We start from the raw sequence: 15,830 nt of genomic DNA, 5'->3' as shown, positions 1-15,830 counted from the left end.
TGATAACTGGTCTGCATTATATCAGCAAAGTCATTCACGCTACATGACTACCAAACGTGACGAAAACTACAAATAGTGCATCAGTTATTATCTTACAACATACCTACCTTGAAATGATGAAATACATGAAATAATATTACATATAACAAGCATAAATTTTACATGTTTTTATTCCTATTGCACCGGTTTTGTGTAGTGTGAAATGTATTGAAATTTCCATCCGTGGAAAATTTCCAGGTTTACAGTAAATCAAACAGTTGTTCTCACTCACCCGCGTTTCTGAGAGTCTGGCCTGCAACCATCGGCTATGGCGACAGTCCAGCATCCTGACATGGTCAGCCACAGCCCTGTACGCTGTGTCCCACGTGGTCAGAGTCCTTCTCGCCTACAAAGCCTTGGTAGGGCCTAACTGGACATTGCTGCACCACAACAAAAAGGAGAATAAAGAGATGAAAAGAAGGCAGAGAAGCAAGACCATACATAGGGGGTCTGCAGAGGACATCTCAACAAAACAAAAGCCTTTAAAGGTGCATAGTCCTGGTAGTGTAGAGGGCGCTATTGATGATACTGCCGATCACGGTTAGCTTTGATACGGAAGATTACCGAAGTTGAGCTGTCATCAGAAGTAAAGTGCGTAGGTGTTACTAAGTAACGTTGCCTTCCTTGTCTTCTCTGCGCATCGCGCAGCCTGTAGTAATGACAGGTTGCGTGCTTATGTGCTTGTTATTATGACATCACAAAGAAGTTTGCTAAAGCTGTCATCCCCCTCAGCCGAATCATGAGCCGAACTGTGATCGGACCACTGACTACAGTGAATCGGACTTCTTCGGAACTCGGGAAAGTGGACCAAAGAGTAAGCGCTAAAGAGGAGTCGATAGCAGTAGGTCTCTATAGGAAACTTGCGCCTGTGCGCCCGCGTATGCATTTGACTAAAACACCGGGGACCATGCACCTTTAATAGAAAGAGTTGACCTTTCCTTCTGATCAAGCAGCAGGTGGAATGCTGAGTGATGTAACTGACATCACACAGAAGTCAGTACATGGGACTGAACCATGCATCAACTTCCTAACTCTATACTATTGAAAACATGTCAGTCATTTCAGAGTACACGTGGAGAATACACTATTATATCCCCCCTAATGATTCCTACCAAGTTTGGTGAAAGAATTCTGTTTTTCAAGAAGATGACATACCTAAGAAATGACACAATTTGAGGCATTTGCCCCCATCTTCCCCCCCCCCCCCCCCCCCCCCCCCCCACCATCACTTGAACAAACTATGATCTCATCTCCCTATAATTGCAGATCCCGGCCAAGTTTGGTCGAATCCAGCCCCTGCCTTTAAAAAAAAATGTGAAAAAACTTCTAGCTTGGGTGAACTCACAATAAAACAGTCAGTTAAATACCTACCTCTTCTAGCTTTTGTATGAGTGGCCTGAAGAGGTCTGTGTCATAGTTGGACTCCACCCCTTGCATGATGGACACTAGTCTCTCCAGTCCCATTCCTGTGTCCACATGGTGCTTCGGAAGACCATGTAGGCTACCAGTCTCATCTCTGAAGTCAAGGTAATTGGACAGAAGGAAATGTACACACAAGAAAACAAAGAAATATACTATGCCTGATTAAAGCAGACAGGAACAAAAACAAAAACAAAATAATAACACCCTGAAGACATCTATAACCTCGCAGCATCAACAAACACCTTCTCACTTAACTTCCCCCCCCCCAAAAAAAAAAAAAAAAAAAAAATTCTCAAGACTCTGATCTTGCAACAATCTTAATTAAGAAGTTTTATCTTCCAGAAATCTACTCTTCCAGCATACTGTAAAAGTGGATAATTTTGCACTTGGCTGGGTAAGAAGAGTTTCGCGCATGTCTTTAATTCCACGGAATCAAGACATCAGCTACTGGAACATATGACAAGCAAAAATATTTGCCTGCTATTATTTTCGCGCCAGTTTCTGGTTGCGCAAAATGAGCGAAAATTTTCACTTTTACAGTACCGTAATTAAGAAAATATTCTCTTTATTCATCTTGATCAGAAAAGCAAGTACACGTATATGAAAAACAGAGCAGTCTACCATTCCTCTAACTTTCTTCAAAAGTTTGTAGTCATACAAAGTAACCAACTAACAGGTGTTAAGCTACTTGCTCTTCAAAACTTTGGTAGGCTTTAGCATATGATGATTATTTATCGTGATTATTCATACCCTTATTTCTTAAAGCTGTGAAGTGGAGCTTTGTGTTAGATATCAGAAAAAGTTTTTGGAGGTGGAAATGAAAATTCTGTCTTCTCTGTGACAAAACACCCGAGCAAGCACAATCAAGATAATTATCACAGGTTCACTTCAGCCTAAAGAAAAATGGCAAATGACTTGTTATGACTGAGGAGTGTGTTTGTGTGTGTGTGTGTGTATGGGGGGGGGGGGGGAGGGGGGCAACTTGTCAATTTAAGAAGTAGAGGATTTTCTATGGCTCCATTTACAGAAAGAAGCCCTCCTGCACGGGTTGATTGTCATCATGTCTTGGATTCTACTCCACCTGTAGAACTGCATGAAGACCAAGTTCCAAATTTCCACCACATCCGGATTGTCCTGGTTGACGAGGTGTCCTGCATCCCTGTTGCCACGGCGATCGAAATGAATCTCTGAACATGGTCCGCAGGGTCCGACAGCACCCATTTCCCAGAAGTTGTCTGTAAGGCCAAATGGGAGAACTCTCTCCTTTGGGACACTGTATTGGAAAACAGATTGAATACGGAGGCAAATTCAGTCATTGTTTCAAAGTACTTTTGGGCAAAAGAAACTGTCAGTGCAACTTACATCGTGTAACACATCTCACACAAGTTTTCACTAATCAACGCTGCAATATTGTGCACACGAGTCATAGCCTATATCTTTGTATTGATATGCCCTTAACTAAAAATCCATATCTGGCGACTTTTTGTTGGTTTTGTGGTGCAAGGTCACATAATTTTGTGATCCTGCACCACAAAACCAACAAAAGTTGCCAGACATGGATTTTTTGTTAAGGGCAGGTTCTGAAAGACATTAAGCTTTAAAATGATGTATGACTTGACTCAAATGGACTCTCCAAACCTATCTAAACATTGGAAAGGAAGCAAACACTCTGGAAAAGTTTGTGCTGTGAAAAGGAGCTCTGAAGTATAGGGTCTACTCAAGCATTAAATCTTACAAGGCTGTGCTCTGTGCAATGACTGGGACAAAAACAGGATGTAAGACTTGATAGCAACAACAATGAAGGGATTATCAGATTTGTTTAAAGCTGTAATTGAGCATGCTCTATCAATACATTCTATCAATGACTATTACCAACTTTCAAAGCAGTAGCATCATCCTTTCTAGAGCTATTGGAGTTAGAAGTGAAGAGTGTGTAAAGGGTTTCTAAGACACGAAAAGGTGCCTCTATTTAAGACATACCTAATCATACTATACATGCTCTAGAAAACTGCTAAAAACATTAATGATCCTAAGTACATATGGCATACTGTGTATGTGTTTGTCATTAAGAAAAATGCTTCATCTGACTGTCATTACCATTATTTACATTGATGATCACCATCGTTACCATCACGACCATCACCATCACCATTGTCATCATCGTCTCACTACTACCATTACCAGAGGCATCATCAACATCATCCTCACCCAAGTTCAAGCCATATTTCCCTCGTTTCCATGTCGACTGGCATCTGCAGCTGCCCGTCTCCCTGGAAGTAGGTGAAGTAGAGATTCTCCACGGGCAAGCCGTACACGTTGGTGAGAAGGTCCATGGCCATGGTGCATGCTTCCTTCTGCAAAGGGCAGAAAGCCAAGGATAAATGTAAACGTCATCAGAACAGTGTTCAAAGGTCAGCCTCTATCAAACTCACATGATTGCCAACAGAGCTGGACTGGTCAAACTTAGACACCTCTTCTCTATTACCTTTCCCTGGGAATTCTCCCCAAACCATATTTTGATGACCATAAATTAGTGATATGAATTTTTTCTCACGAACTTTATTTCTTCCACCCCCTCATGATTATGAAAATTAGAAATTGGATTCAAGAGCTTCAGGGAAAGGCAAAAGCGTTAACATGTAAGTAAACATTCTAACAAAAAAAGAAACAAAATGCAAATTTGCAATGTGTTTGAGCATGACAGCCACATACACATGTGACTAATCTCTAAGAGTTGAACAGGTACAGATATACAGGTAGGTAAAGATACATTCTACAATATGAGGTGTTGCCAATGCATAAATGCCTCCCAGACAGCCCTGTTTCAGATGAAATTGTGGGATGACTCAGTAGCACAGTTGGATCTGGTCTAGGCTGCATCTCGCTCACCGGACCAGCGTGCAAAAAGTGTGACCAAGATGAGTTGGGGTAAGAAGCACCTTGAGCAGTAGAGCTTGCCAATAACCCAGGTCACGTCTTTCATCCAGAGGTATTTTTGAAGGTTTCTTAGCTCATCATTGTGTGATGTGGACACTGCAGCATTGCAGAGATGACCCATGACTTTCATGGATGCAAATTTGTCAAATTGAAAATCTGTTAACTCTTTTTATGCCAAATCCAAACCAAGGAAAAGAGCACTTATAAATGAAATGCATACATCGATTGCATTGCATCATGTGGACATAGACGCAAGCTCCACATCCCAAAGCAACAATGCTACAGAGTTATTCCACAGTGCATCTGGGACAGGACTAGGCTCTACAACAGCACTTTGCGTATTGGCAATATCCCAAATTGCTCAGCAGTGTCATTGAAGTAAAGGGGTGAAGTAGGCCTACTGAGAGGACAAGTTTTGCATCAGCTGCCCACCTTGAAGAAGTCGCCAAAGGACCAGTTGCCGAGCATCTCAAAGAAAGTGTGGTGGGTGTGGTCTTTACCCACGTCGTCGAGGTCATTGTGTTTGCCCCCGACTCGGATACACTTTTGGCTGTTGACCACACGGCGGTAGCAGTTCTGGACCATGTCTGGATGAATAGTGCCCTGGAAAATATCTTTGAACTGAAAGAGAGATAATGATGTTCATGAAATGCTTCTGTCGAGTTGTTTTTATAGCAACTGATTAACAAATTGCCCTACATCGACGTAAGTAAGCACTGAATTGATCAGTGTTTTAATAGTAGCCATGACAAAACAAATCTTGGGCACACCCAGGCAGAATTTGAACCTACAACCTCCTGATCTGTGGACGAGCATCTTATCCACTAGATCCAACTCAATGAAAGAATTTCATGAATTTGACTAATATGCAGTACCCAGTGCAAACTACTTTAGAACCTGCACTGGCTGTCCGGCAGGAGTTCGGTGGTCTAGTGGATAAGATGCCTGTCCGGAGATCAGGAGGTCAAAGGTTCAAATCCTTCCCTAGTATGTATGCCCATGATTTAATGTCTACTACTAAAACACTGACCTATTCAGTGCTTATTTATGTCGACGTAGGGCATTTCGTTAATCAGTTGCAAGAGATCATGAGATTTGAACCCAAAACAAAACACACACAAAAAAAGCAAACACAAATTTGATTTTCATCTCTGACTGCATGGATTATCCAAGGGGTAATATAATCTTTGCTGTACCACTGCTTGTGTAGAGGTAGTGAGACAACTGAATGAAAGACTACACTCCATATTTCAATGTTGAATATAGTGTGGAATAAATATTCTGATCCATAAATGGCAAATTTCTGTATGCCTGACTACAATCTTTGACACAGGCTTGTGATAAATAGTACAAACATCATACACTGTATGAAGTGTACAATGCCATCTACACCATCCATCATCTAAAGGGTTGTAGCATTTTAAATAAATCATGGAGAAATTGCAAAGTAATGGACGAGTGTGTCAATTTCACTATAACTACAACACTTAGCATCACGTATGGATTATAATACAGAATACCGGTATATAAAATACTATGATATCAAAATATAGATCAGTCAAGCCTTTTGTCTTTGTAAATCTTTATGACTACCAGTATCACTGTCATTATCTTTGCTGATCTATGATAGATCAGGGTACTACATAAGCGCTTGCCCAACTGCCTGGGGCAAGTGAAAATCAAAGTCAGGGAAGTGTTTTGGAACAATGAGAAAAAATGCTTGCCCAAATTGGGCAAGCAAAATGTTTTGAAGCCACACCCTTTTTTCTCCTTTTCCTCCTTCAAACCCATGAAGTCAACCATACAGAAGCCCAAAGATGACGACTGTTTAGTGATACAAAACACTTCAAATTTCAGCAACTTTCCAACATTTGCATGAAGAAGTCCCAAGGCAATGCAACACCAACACTTGATCAAACCAACTTTTTACTCCAATGTGTTTAAGCATGTGCTAAACCAATATGTGCTGTTCATTCAAATGATTGTGTTTTATCAAGCTCTTAACTTACAAGTGATTTGAACTATATCATTTTCTTATATCTTTGGACTTTCTTTTTGGGCAAGTAAAATCATGCTCGGACAAGTGTTCTGCAACAATTTGAAAATCTTCTTGCCCGACCAGGCAAATGGTTTAAAACAGTTATGTAACACCCTACAGATGATCACACCTTATTGTATCTTTACCTGATTCATGCCAGCATTTGTGAAGAGGAGCGTTGGGTCTCCATGAGGTACCACTGAAGATGACGGTACAAAAACGTGGTCGTTCGGTCCCTGGAAATAATCCAGAAACGTTTTCCTCACTTGGCTCGATGTCAGTGCCTCCGCACTCTGACTCGGCCGCCACCGGCTTTGGAAAGTCTTGGCGCTGGTGTACAAGTTGGACGTGCGGCGCTTCCATTTGTCGCGTGCGTTGTGCCCCGAGACATGTGCCGCTGATATCGACGATGGCGCGCAGTCGGTGCTGGAGTGTCTGGCTGCTCGTAATATGGACAGCCGCTTCGTCCGAGACATCCGTGGAGAGACGTGCCGAGTCCAGGACATTTTGAATCAATCCACTTTGATGGGATGGTGGAAAGAGCTTGGGTTTACAAGGGACTGTATCAGCTGTATAGGAGATGACCCATAGAGGACTTGTGAAGGAAAAAGAGATGAAAACGTGATAATGGGGTTTAGAATAAAACTAACTCAATTAACACACGTATTGTAAGTTCTTTAAAGGGACTGTACAGTACTGGTTGAGGTGGGGATTCATGTTTTGAACATTCTTAAGTGAGATAATGAGAAACCTCTTATGAAATATGAAAGAGCATGTAATTTTAAGAAGGATTCGACGTTTATTTGATGAAAATTGGTACATTGTATCCAAAAAAGTGATAATAATAAAAGGCGACAGGCCACAACTTTATTAGGATCTCTTTGTTTCACCTTGTTTTTGGATATCTCAGCCATTTGAAAACTGATTTTCATCAAATAAACTTTTGATACCCCTTAAAATTGCATGCTCTTTGACATCTCATAGAGTGGTTTTTGAATATCTCGCAAAACGTTAAAAGCTAAATCCTCATCTCCACCAGAACTGTATACACCCTTTAATGAAAGACCTTCATGAAGTTTGCTTTAAGTAGCATCTGAAACTACATGTAAAACCCAGTAGATTATGGAACTGTCAACACATTATGATTAATTTCATGTTTTTCTCAACAGATGCAAACTGCCCTGTTAAAAAATTCAAATAAACCATACACGCCAAAGTAGTGGCAGCGACTTTTTACCTGTACAATGTCAATGAGTACCTGTATATGGCAAGGTATTACCAGACGCGTGCTATCTCTGCGAAATAATGACATTCTACCGTTTACGATGGGACTTCACACAAATATCTTTTAATAGCCTTTTTTTACTATTAAAATCAAACTATTGTGTGGAAATTGCCAAAATGCGACGAAAAAAATTGTAAAAATGCTAAGAGTAAAGAAATTCACATCTTACCACACATTTTATAGATGAAGATGTACAAATTGTAAGACTTATCACAAGAGATTACAACATACAAATGTAAATTGTTCGAAATGTATGCGATTGGCATTTTACCGTAAACTACAAAATTTGAGCCCCACTTGCATTTTACTCTTTGTCGTCTGCTCGTACAAATGTGTAATTTACATTGAATCATGACTCCCGAGTATAAATTGTGATTCTGGAGCATGAATAAGATGTGAGAGACATTGCTGATGGGAATTGATGAATTTTGCACTGTGCAATAAGATAACTTTTTGTGGAGGGGTTAACTTGAAGTCAAATTTTTCAATCAGAGAAAGTAATGCCACATGATTTTTTAAAATTCATTATTTTCAGGACTTTGTAAATATATTAAAATAATTTTTGCTCGAATTTTTATCCTCTAACGATGATATTCAGAACAACAAAAAATAAGTGTCCAGTAGCTGTGTAGGCCCTATTGTGTAAAAGTCAGTGTCTAGACTCCTATGGCTATATAGACTCTATGTAGATCTCGATTTATCCACACCCCAAAAAGAGATGAAAGAGCGTGCGCACAAAATACAAGTGCATCCACCGTCAGAAACACCACACCACAAACCCTCGCCACACATAAGTTTCTAAACAGGCCTTTGATAAGAAGCACCGTAGAAGTACCGGTAAACAAAAGCAGAAGTTAGAACTAACTGTTAACCTTAACGGTTACAGAACGATGCAAGCCCTGTTGGACATTTAGCCCTGATCGCTTGGCATCCGAACACAACCCACACAAATTTTAGAAATAGGCCAATCAAGAGTAAGACACTGGCCTGGGCTGGCTGGCCTGGCTGGGTGCTAGCTTGGAGTACCCTAATTGCGACCAGCCCCAACGCGCATTAACTGTGTAACGTTACAAGGAGCGTCCCGCCCCGGGGTAAGGAGTACCCATGGCTCAATACACCAATCACTGCTGTGCGCTGTGCCCAACTAACGAGTTTCACACTTCACTGGGACACTGAATCACATGCAACACACCATTGTTGGCATTAGCAATATCTGAGTAACAAGTACACGACTCAATATTTCAATAGCCACAACACCCCATTGACTATTGAGCCTCAAATGTTTTGGGCATTCACTGTCTTGTGTTTTGTGTGCGTTAGTGTTAGGCCTACATTTCATTAGTCATTCAATTACACTACGGGCAATGCAATGCCAAATGGGGATGCCTACCCTGGCCCTTCAGCCCAGGCCGGCTTCACTCGTCGCGTCGAGCTCATTCGAGCACAGCAGAGCCAGAGGCAACGTTATCATGCATGCAACAACGCAATATCCTAATGGCACAATTATAACAGAAGATCAGAGGGCTCCGGTCAGAGCCACCACTTATTCCATCATTTATTAAACTTACCCTGAGTCTTCTCAACGCATTTTAGCAGCATGCAATGCAACGCAGATCTCGGGCGTCCGGCAGGCCGGTAGTTCTAGCTACTAGTAGCTCGCTATTGAAAGCCGTCGTAAACTGTTGCTTGAACCAAAGATCCTACCTACGTACAGGCCAGGGAGGACGAGATGGTCTCACCTCCCTGCTACGTAGGATCGGCGGCGGTCGCATCGGGCATTGGCCGTGAGCGAGCCGATCCCGAGCTGGCGAGCGATGCGATCGCGATGGCAGCAAACAAGCTAGCTGCAAAAGCTGCGTGAGCTAGCTCAAACAGCGCCCCCTCTAGGCAGTGAGTAATACTGTTTTCAACATTAGATCCTGGGGATCCAAAGAGGGGCATAATGCCTCAAAACATCGATGTTTTGCTCCATTCGAGGCTTACTTCTGACCTCTAAAGGTAAGAGATGCGTATGTTTGAGGTGAAAGTAGCTACCCACGTGCTCATGGCTCTCTTATTAATGTATTACCAGAGTATTCCAATTGTTGTACTCAAACGAAAGTATGAGAAGTTGTGATTATTTTGTGTCAATGTACAACGTACAGTGTACAGTCTACTGAGTTGTCTGGCTCTGCTGTTGCAGGTCACTTTATGCTAGTGAGCATGCAAAGCAAGGGAGTGTATGGTAGCTATAGCGTTGCTGCATCCACAAGCTGTGAGGTGCTGTTCTGGGTGTGGGACTGTAACTGAAGTGCTAGTATATATGTGTGATGATTGGTATGATGTGAAATGTGTGTCTATGCACAGATTTCTACAGATTTCTATCCAGTGCTAATGCAGTTAATGAATTATAGGTGAATGTCCCATTTTTACGTTTGGTGCTAGAAGTAGTGAGCGGTTAGAACTGAGACAGTGCTGCATGCTGTATGCACAGCGCAAAAACTAAATCAAGAAATGTAACACGTTAGACATCAATCTACGTTAATGTTATGCGTAAAGCTTATCAGCAGTCAGTATTCAGTCGCCTACCGGAATTCGGTCACTTATCACTAAGTATAATCACAATCTATTGAATTGTCACAACACACCCAAATCACATTTCACATACGACTAGATTCTAACCCTACTGTACTGGCACTGTTGTTCACAACAGGAAAGTCCCATAGTCATCTCGAGAAATCTGTCCAAAATCCCAAATTTTGCCACAAAAAAATGCACAATTGACGCAACTTTTCCCAAGCATTAAGTCCAGTGTTAAGAATCAGGGTTGCCGAAAAAGCACTTAAAATAGAGAAATATATTGTATGCCATTCTCTTGTGAGATTTTTCATTTATCTTAGGCTCAGACTTCAGACTGTGATGGTATCCACAAAAATGCAAAAGAAAAAATCCCTTTACGTCCTGATGCAGTGACTATTAAAATGTTCAGAGGGGTTGAATGCAAGTGCTGACTACCCACAATTTTGGTCACCAACAGGTGGCGCAACGTCCCCGATGCAACTTTGCGCCAACAAGGTATGGCGCGGTGCATTTTTCAGCGGCCTTTTATGCGTATTGACATTGAACGCGCATATCGTCTAACCAAATTGTGATCGCATTGACAGGATTGTGGTTGGTTATCATAGCAATATATTTTGGGATTTTCTAAAATTCTAAGATGTATTTAACAAAATCAAAATTGAGATAAAAGAAGTTTGATATATTTAACATACAGTACATTGTTGCAGATGATTTTGTATGTAGGCCTAAAATGAGTAAAAAAAGAATATTGCAGAAAAGCTTACATGCAAACTTGTAGCTGACTGAATCCTGGAAGTTTTACCCTACATTGTACATGTACATATCTCCATTTTTGTCATGCATCACTTCCATCAGACATTTTATCTACTTTCCTCGCAGGATTCAATGTAGACCTTACCATTGTTTCTGTTGTTCTCTGCAAAAGAAGTAGTCGATGGTCACATTTTGGATGGCATTATGGTTGAATTATGGGTGCCTTGCTTTATGCTAAAACTGTATTTTGCCTCAAGAATTTGGAGTGGACTTGGTTTGAGAAAGTGAAGTTGTTTTTTTTTTGGCTAAAAATCAATGACTATGTTGTGTATTTAGATTCAAGTTCTATGGCAGTGCTAGGGTACAAGTGAAGCACACTGTTTGGCATAATATTCATAACAGTATTCATGGACATGGTTTAAGAAAATGAAGGTTATTTTTTTTTTGTGTGGCTAAAAATCAATGAAGTCCTATGTTGTGTATTTAGATTCAAGTTCTATGGCAGTGCTAGGGTACAAGTGAAGCACACCGGCATCATATTCATATTAAACAGTGACACCATTGATAATTTCCTTCATTATATCAGTGAATTTTAGGTGGCCAGCCTTTAAAAAATGATGTGGATGTGCATCTGCCTGCAGTAGGTAGTGTTGGTACTGATATTTAGTGTTGTCTGTTAAGTAGAGATGCACAATGTTGCTTTAAGTTTGCTATAATTTCCCTTGCCTTGGATGACCAGTCAAGCACAAAACCCCTTGATTTGGGTTTATAGGATCATTCCTTCTCAAGTTTGCAGTAATGTTAGCACCACCATAAAAGTAAAAGGACATCCATGTTTTACTGCAATTGGTATTCATCAATCAATATTACAGAAACAAAAGATGAAGAAAAAGATTAAGAATGAACTTGAACACGGAGGACATGGACATGACCCTTTCTTTTTCAATTATGTCATAAGATAACGGGTTGTATAATTTATCACACTATCTAAGAGAATAGTACCCCCTTTCATTGTTATGACAATCCTGTATACTCATTGAGCCCCATACACTGTAGTTGCAATGAAGAAACACCACAACTAGGCATATCTTAAAAATTCCCCCCTCACAGAACATGGATGCAGCTTCGGAGAGCCTGGCTCTGGCTCCGCCCACCGACTACAGTGACACCAGAGCAGGAGGATACATCGCCGGGAGCTACCTCCCAGGGCAACAGCAGCAGCAGCAGCAGCAGCAGCAGCCATGGAAAGAAGAACCCGAAGTGGTGGACGGTCAGGAGAACGGCAAGTACGACTACACGAACCTGGAAGTGAAGGAAGAAGTCAGCGAGGAGGAGGAGGAAGAGGAGGACTTGGAAGCCGTAGCGGAAGGGGATGGCACCGGTGATGTTGAGGCAGAGGAGAGGGATGAGAATCGGGGATACGGGAGGAGTGACGAGGAGGAAGAAGAAGAGGAGAACTACAGCTCATCGGGTGCGTCACGTTCGTCTGATAATGAACAGGCGGACGGAGATGATGAAGAGGATGCCCATTCTGAGAGAGAGGTGAGAGATTTTAGACAAATATGTGACCCTGCATCACAAAACCAACAAAAAGTCACCAGACATGGATTTGTAGTAGGAAAGGGCAGATTCTGAAAGAGCAGACTCTGAGCTTTAAAATGATGTATAACTCAATTCAAATGGACTCCCCTAACCTACCTACTGGAAAGAAAGCACACACTCTGAAAAAGTGTGAACTGAGGAAAGAGGCTCTGAAGTACAGGGTCTATTCAAGCACTTAATAATAATCTTTCACCAAACCGCGCGAGCTGTGCAATGAAAGGGACAAAACACAGGATGTCAACCACAGGAGCAATGACAATGAAGGGATTATCAGATTAAGCTGAAATTGAGCATGCTCTATTAACACATTCTGTCCATGATTAATGCCAACTTTCAAAGCAGTAGCATTATCCTTTCAAAAGTTATTAGACTTGAAAGTGAAGAGTGTACAAAGGATTTCAAAAAATGAAAAGGGGCCTCTAATACATACCTGATCATTCTACTCTCCCCTAAAAAGGGGTCGTAGAAAAACTGCGGAAAACACACTTTCCCATTTGTGGTTATGATCCGAAACCAAAGAATAATGTAGATGAAAAATAGCTCTTTCAGATAATATGAAAAACTCAAGGCTGACTTGCTTGACCCATTTCACCTACTTTGAGTCCTCACGTAAATCAAGGGGTGTGACTTTTTGTTTGTTTTGTGATGCACGGTCACATAGAAATTTATGTGAAAACAAAACGAAACAAAACTAGAGAAGCCCTCTGAGAGCGCAGACCCTCCGCCAAGCAGCTCATTTTCACCACTGATCTTGTTCTTCCTTAGAGATCAGTGATTTCCACCCGTAATGTACAATGTAGGTATTCATGCTGAAAGTTGCCCAATTTCCCAATATAGAAGCCTTTTGTTACATCATCAACCCTCAGCTGCGAGGCGTGCCTTGTCCTAGCAGAAACTAGAGTGAAGTCCGCGTATGAAAACCTCAAAAATACGCAGCGTGAACTCCCAAGTTTATTGACCCTACCTGCCATCACTATGGAAAATTCTTCATAAAATCAATAAAAATTTCTGGATCACTACCAAAATTTGATCATTTCTTCCTTGTCTCATTCTCAAGCATTCCTGCAAGTTTCATCCAAATCCGTTCACAACTTTTTGAGTGATTTTGTGCACAGACAAACAAACCAATAAACAAACAAAGAAACCAACAGTAATGGAAACATAACCTCCTCTCTTGGTGGAGGTAACAATGCAAAAATCTGAAATCCTAAGCAAGAAATTCAGCCTGATATCATGCATTCTGTAATGGTAGTCTTTTACAGAACAGCAACAAATAGATGTAGTTTCTGTTAGGTTTGTGACAGGTGATTATAGGAGACCTATTTAAATGGTGATTACTGTGTCCCACACAGATCAAACTGCCCCTCAATTGTGATTGAGTAGAAAATGAGATTGGTGTGTATTCTGTTTTCGTTCAGTAAGCTGTCTGATACTGGAGATACAATGTACATGTTGGGCCTTCTTTTTTATTTTCTTTTGTTGGTTTTATTATGCAGTGACCTGTAGATGGAATGGTACATTTTGTAGCTCTTTGAGTTAGACTTAAAATGAGCCAGAGTTTGTTCATATTAAACTCGTTTGTGTTTTTGACTGATTACAGACCTGTGTTAGTACTGTGATATACCAACCCCCTTGTTTATCAAAGTTTTGCATTTTTTTATTTTTTATTTTTCATTTTTATTTTTTTAATGAGGGGAGGCTCACAGAACTATAAAGAATTGACTTTAACCTGTTGAGGATGGACTGATTTTGCTACAACATGCATTTCACATAGACACTTGCCCGAGTATACTCGGGACTCGTCCTCAACGGGTCAAGAATATGAAGCCACCGCGTCTTTGGTTTTTGAATCTGCTGTGTAACAATACTATAGACCGTAGTCAAGTGAAATGCACCAACCAAATTTACAGTAAGTTGTACAACATGTAGCTAGTACAGTTTATACATTTTGTTTTTCTGAGATGGGATGGTATTTCTTACAGGTACATGACGTGTGATACAGTTGCTTTCTAACATTCAGAGTATCTGATCTAAAATGAAATTTGGATGAAATTCAAGTGAACATCCTGTAGTATTGTAAGTAACTGTTCATGGTCCATTTGGCTTTGATAATTTATCAAGCACACAAAATGGCAGCAGTTTCTGTGAAATCAGGCATAAAATCTAAGTAATGATGGAACTTTTATTTCCCATTTTATACCCCTAATGCAAGTCACTTTAAAAACTAAGAATACTGCAAAATAGGACTGCTTGTTCTTAAACCATTACATAGCGACTATAGAAGAAACTGACCAGAAATGAATATAATTTTAGTGGAAAAATGAACAAAGAAAATGGGATTCCATCGGGATTCGAACCCAAGACCTCCGGATTGCTGACCATCCGAGCATTGAGAATTTAGGGTTTTGGGGACGAACACTGAACTAGGGCTTTCTATAGCTCAGTCAGTAGAGCACTGGGCTAGCAATCTGGAGGTCTCGGGTTGAATCCCGATAGAATCCCATTTTCTTTGCTCAGTTTCCACTAATAAATTATATTCATTTCTGGTCAGTTTCTTCTGTTTGCGTTTGTTACATACCGGTACTCAAAAAGCTGCATCACTTCGGTGATCCCTCGCATTTATCCCCAAGTTGAATTATCCTTCGGGTTTATGCCAGGTTCAAGTGTGTGCGTGTGTGTCAAACACAAACAAACTGCTACATGTATAGCTTCTGACCATCCGAGCATTGAGAATTTAGGGTTTCTGGGACGAACGTTGAACTAGGGCTTTCTACAAATTGTAAAGCTCAGTCGTTAGAGAACCGGGCTAGCAATCCAGAGGTCTCGGGTTCGAATCCTGATGGAATCCCATTTTCTTTGCTCATTTTTCCACTAATAGCGACGATAAGTACAAAACGTCATCCATTGTTAAAGATTGAACTGATCAATACAAAAACATTTTTGTAGAGAGGAATACGTTTGTACATGATTTCCTTTTTACATAAGAAAATGCAAAATTATGAATAGTCATTGTTTTTAATATGCCCAGTCTGTGTGAGACCTGTTGGCAATGGCAATATGACCTCATTCTAATTTGCATGTTTATCACTCATTCTTTTAGAGTGGAAAGCTTTATAAGTCTCATGATTTCAGACCCACTTTGATGACACCTTCCGCATCATTTTTTCCGTTGATTTTATTCTGTGTCAATGTCAG

The 15,830-nt window shown here is 40.8% G+C and overlaps 1 protein-coding gene and 1 pseudogene across 1 annotated transcript in view; one reads left to right on the top strand and one right to left on the bottom strand.

Moving 5' to 3' along the window:
* Positions 1-271: 271 nt before the first annotated feature.
* LOC139713771 (alanine--tRNA ligase, cytoplasmic-like) lies at positions 272-6,991 on the bottom strand (annotated as a pseudogene).
* A 2,634-nt stretch (positions 6,992-9,625) lies between these two features.
* The window catches only part of LOC139713770 (uncharacterized), a 30,763-nt gene continuing 24,558 nt past the window's right edge, over positions 9,626-15,830 (top strand). Inside the window, exons 1-2 of the mRNA XM_071625474.1 lie at positions 9,626-9,719; positions 12,144-12,575. Of these exons, the coding sequence (XP_071481575.1) occupies positions 12,147-12,575 (429 nt within the window). The 5' untranslated portion in view covers positions 9,626-9,719; positions 12,144-12,146. The remainder of the gene's footprint in view (positions 9,720-12,143; positions 12,576-15,830) is intronic.

The sequence above is a fragment of the Diadema antillarum genome, unplaced genomic scaffold, assembly GCF_040938485.1.
Source record: "Diadema antillarum isolate AM-2024a unplaced genomic scaffold, OU_Dant_1.0 seq00002061_RagTag, whole genome shotgun sequence".
Classification (NCBI taxonomy): domain Eukaryota; kingdom Metazoa; phylum Echinodermata; class Echinoidea; order Diadematoida; family Diadematidae; genus Diadema; species Diadema antillarum.
Note: the sequence above shows the minus strand (reverse complement) of the source record. Positions and strands in the feature narration are given on the sequence as shown.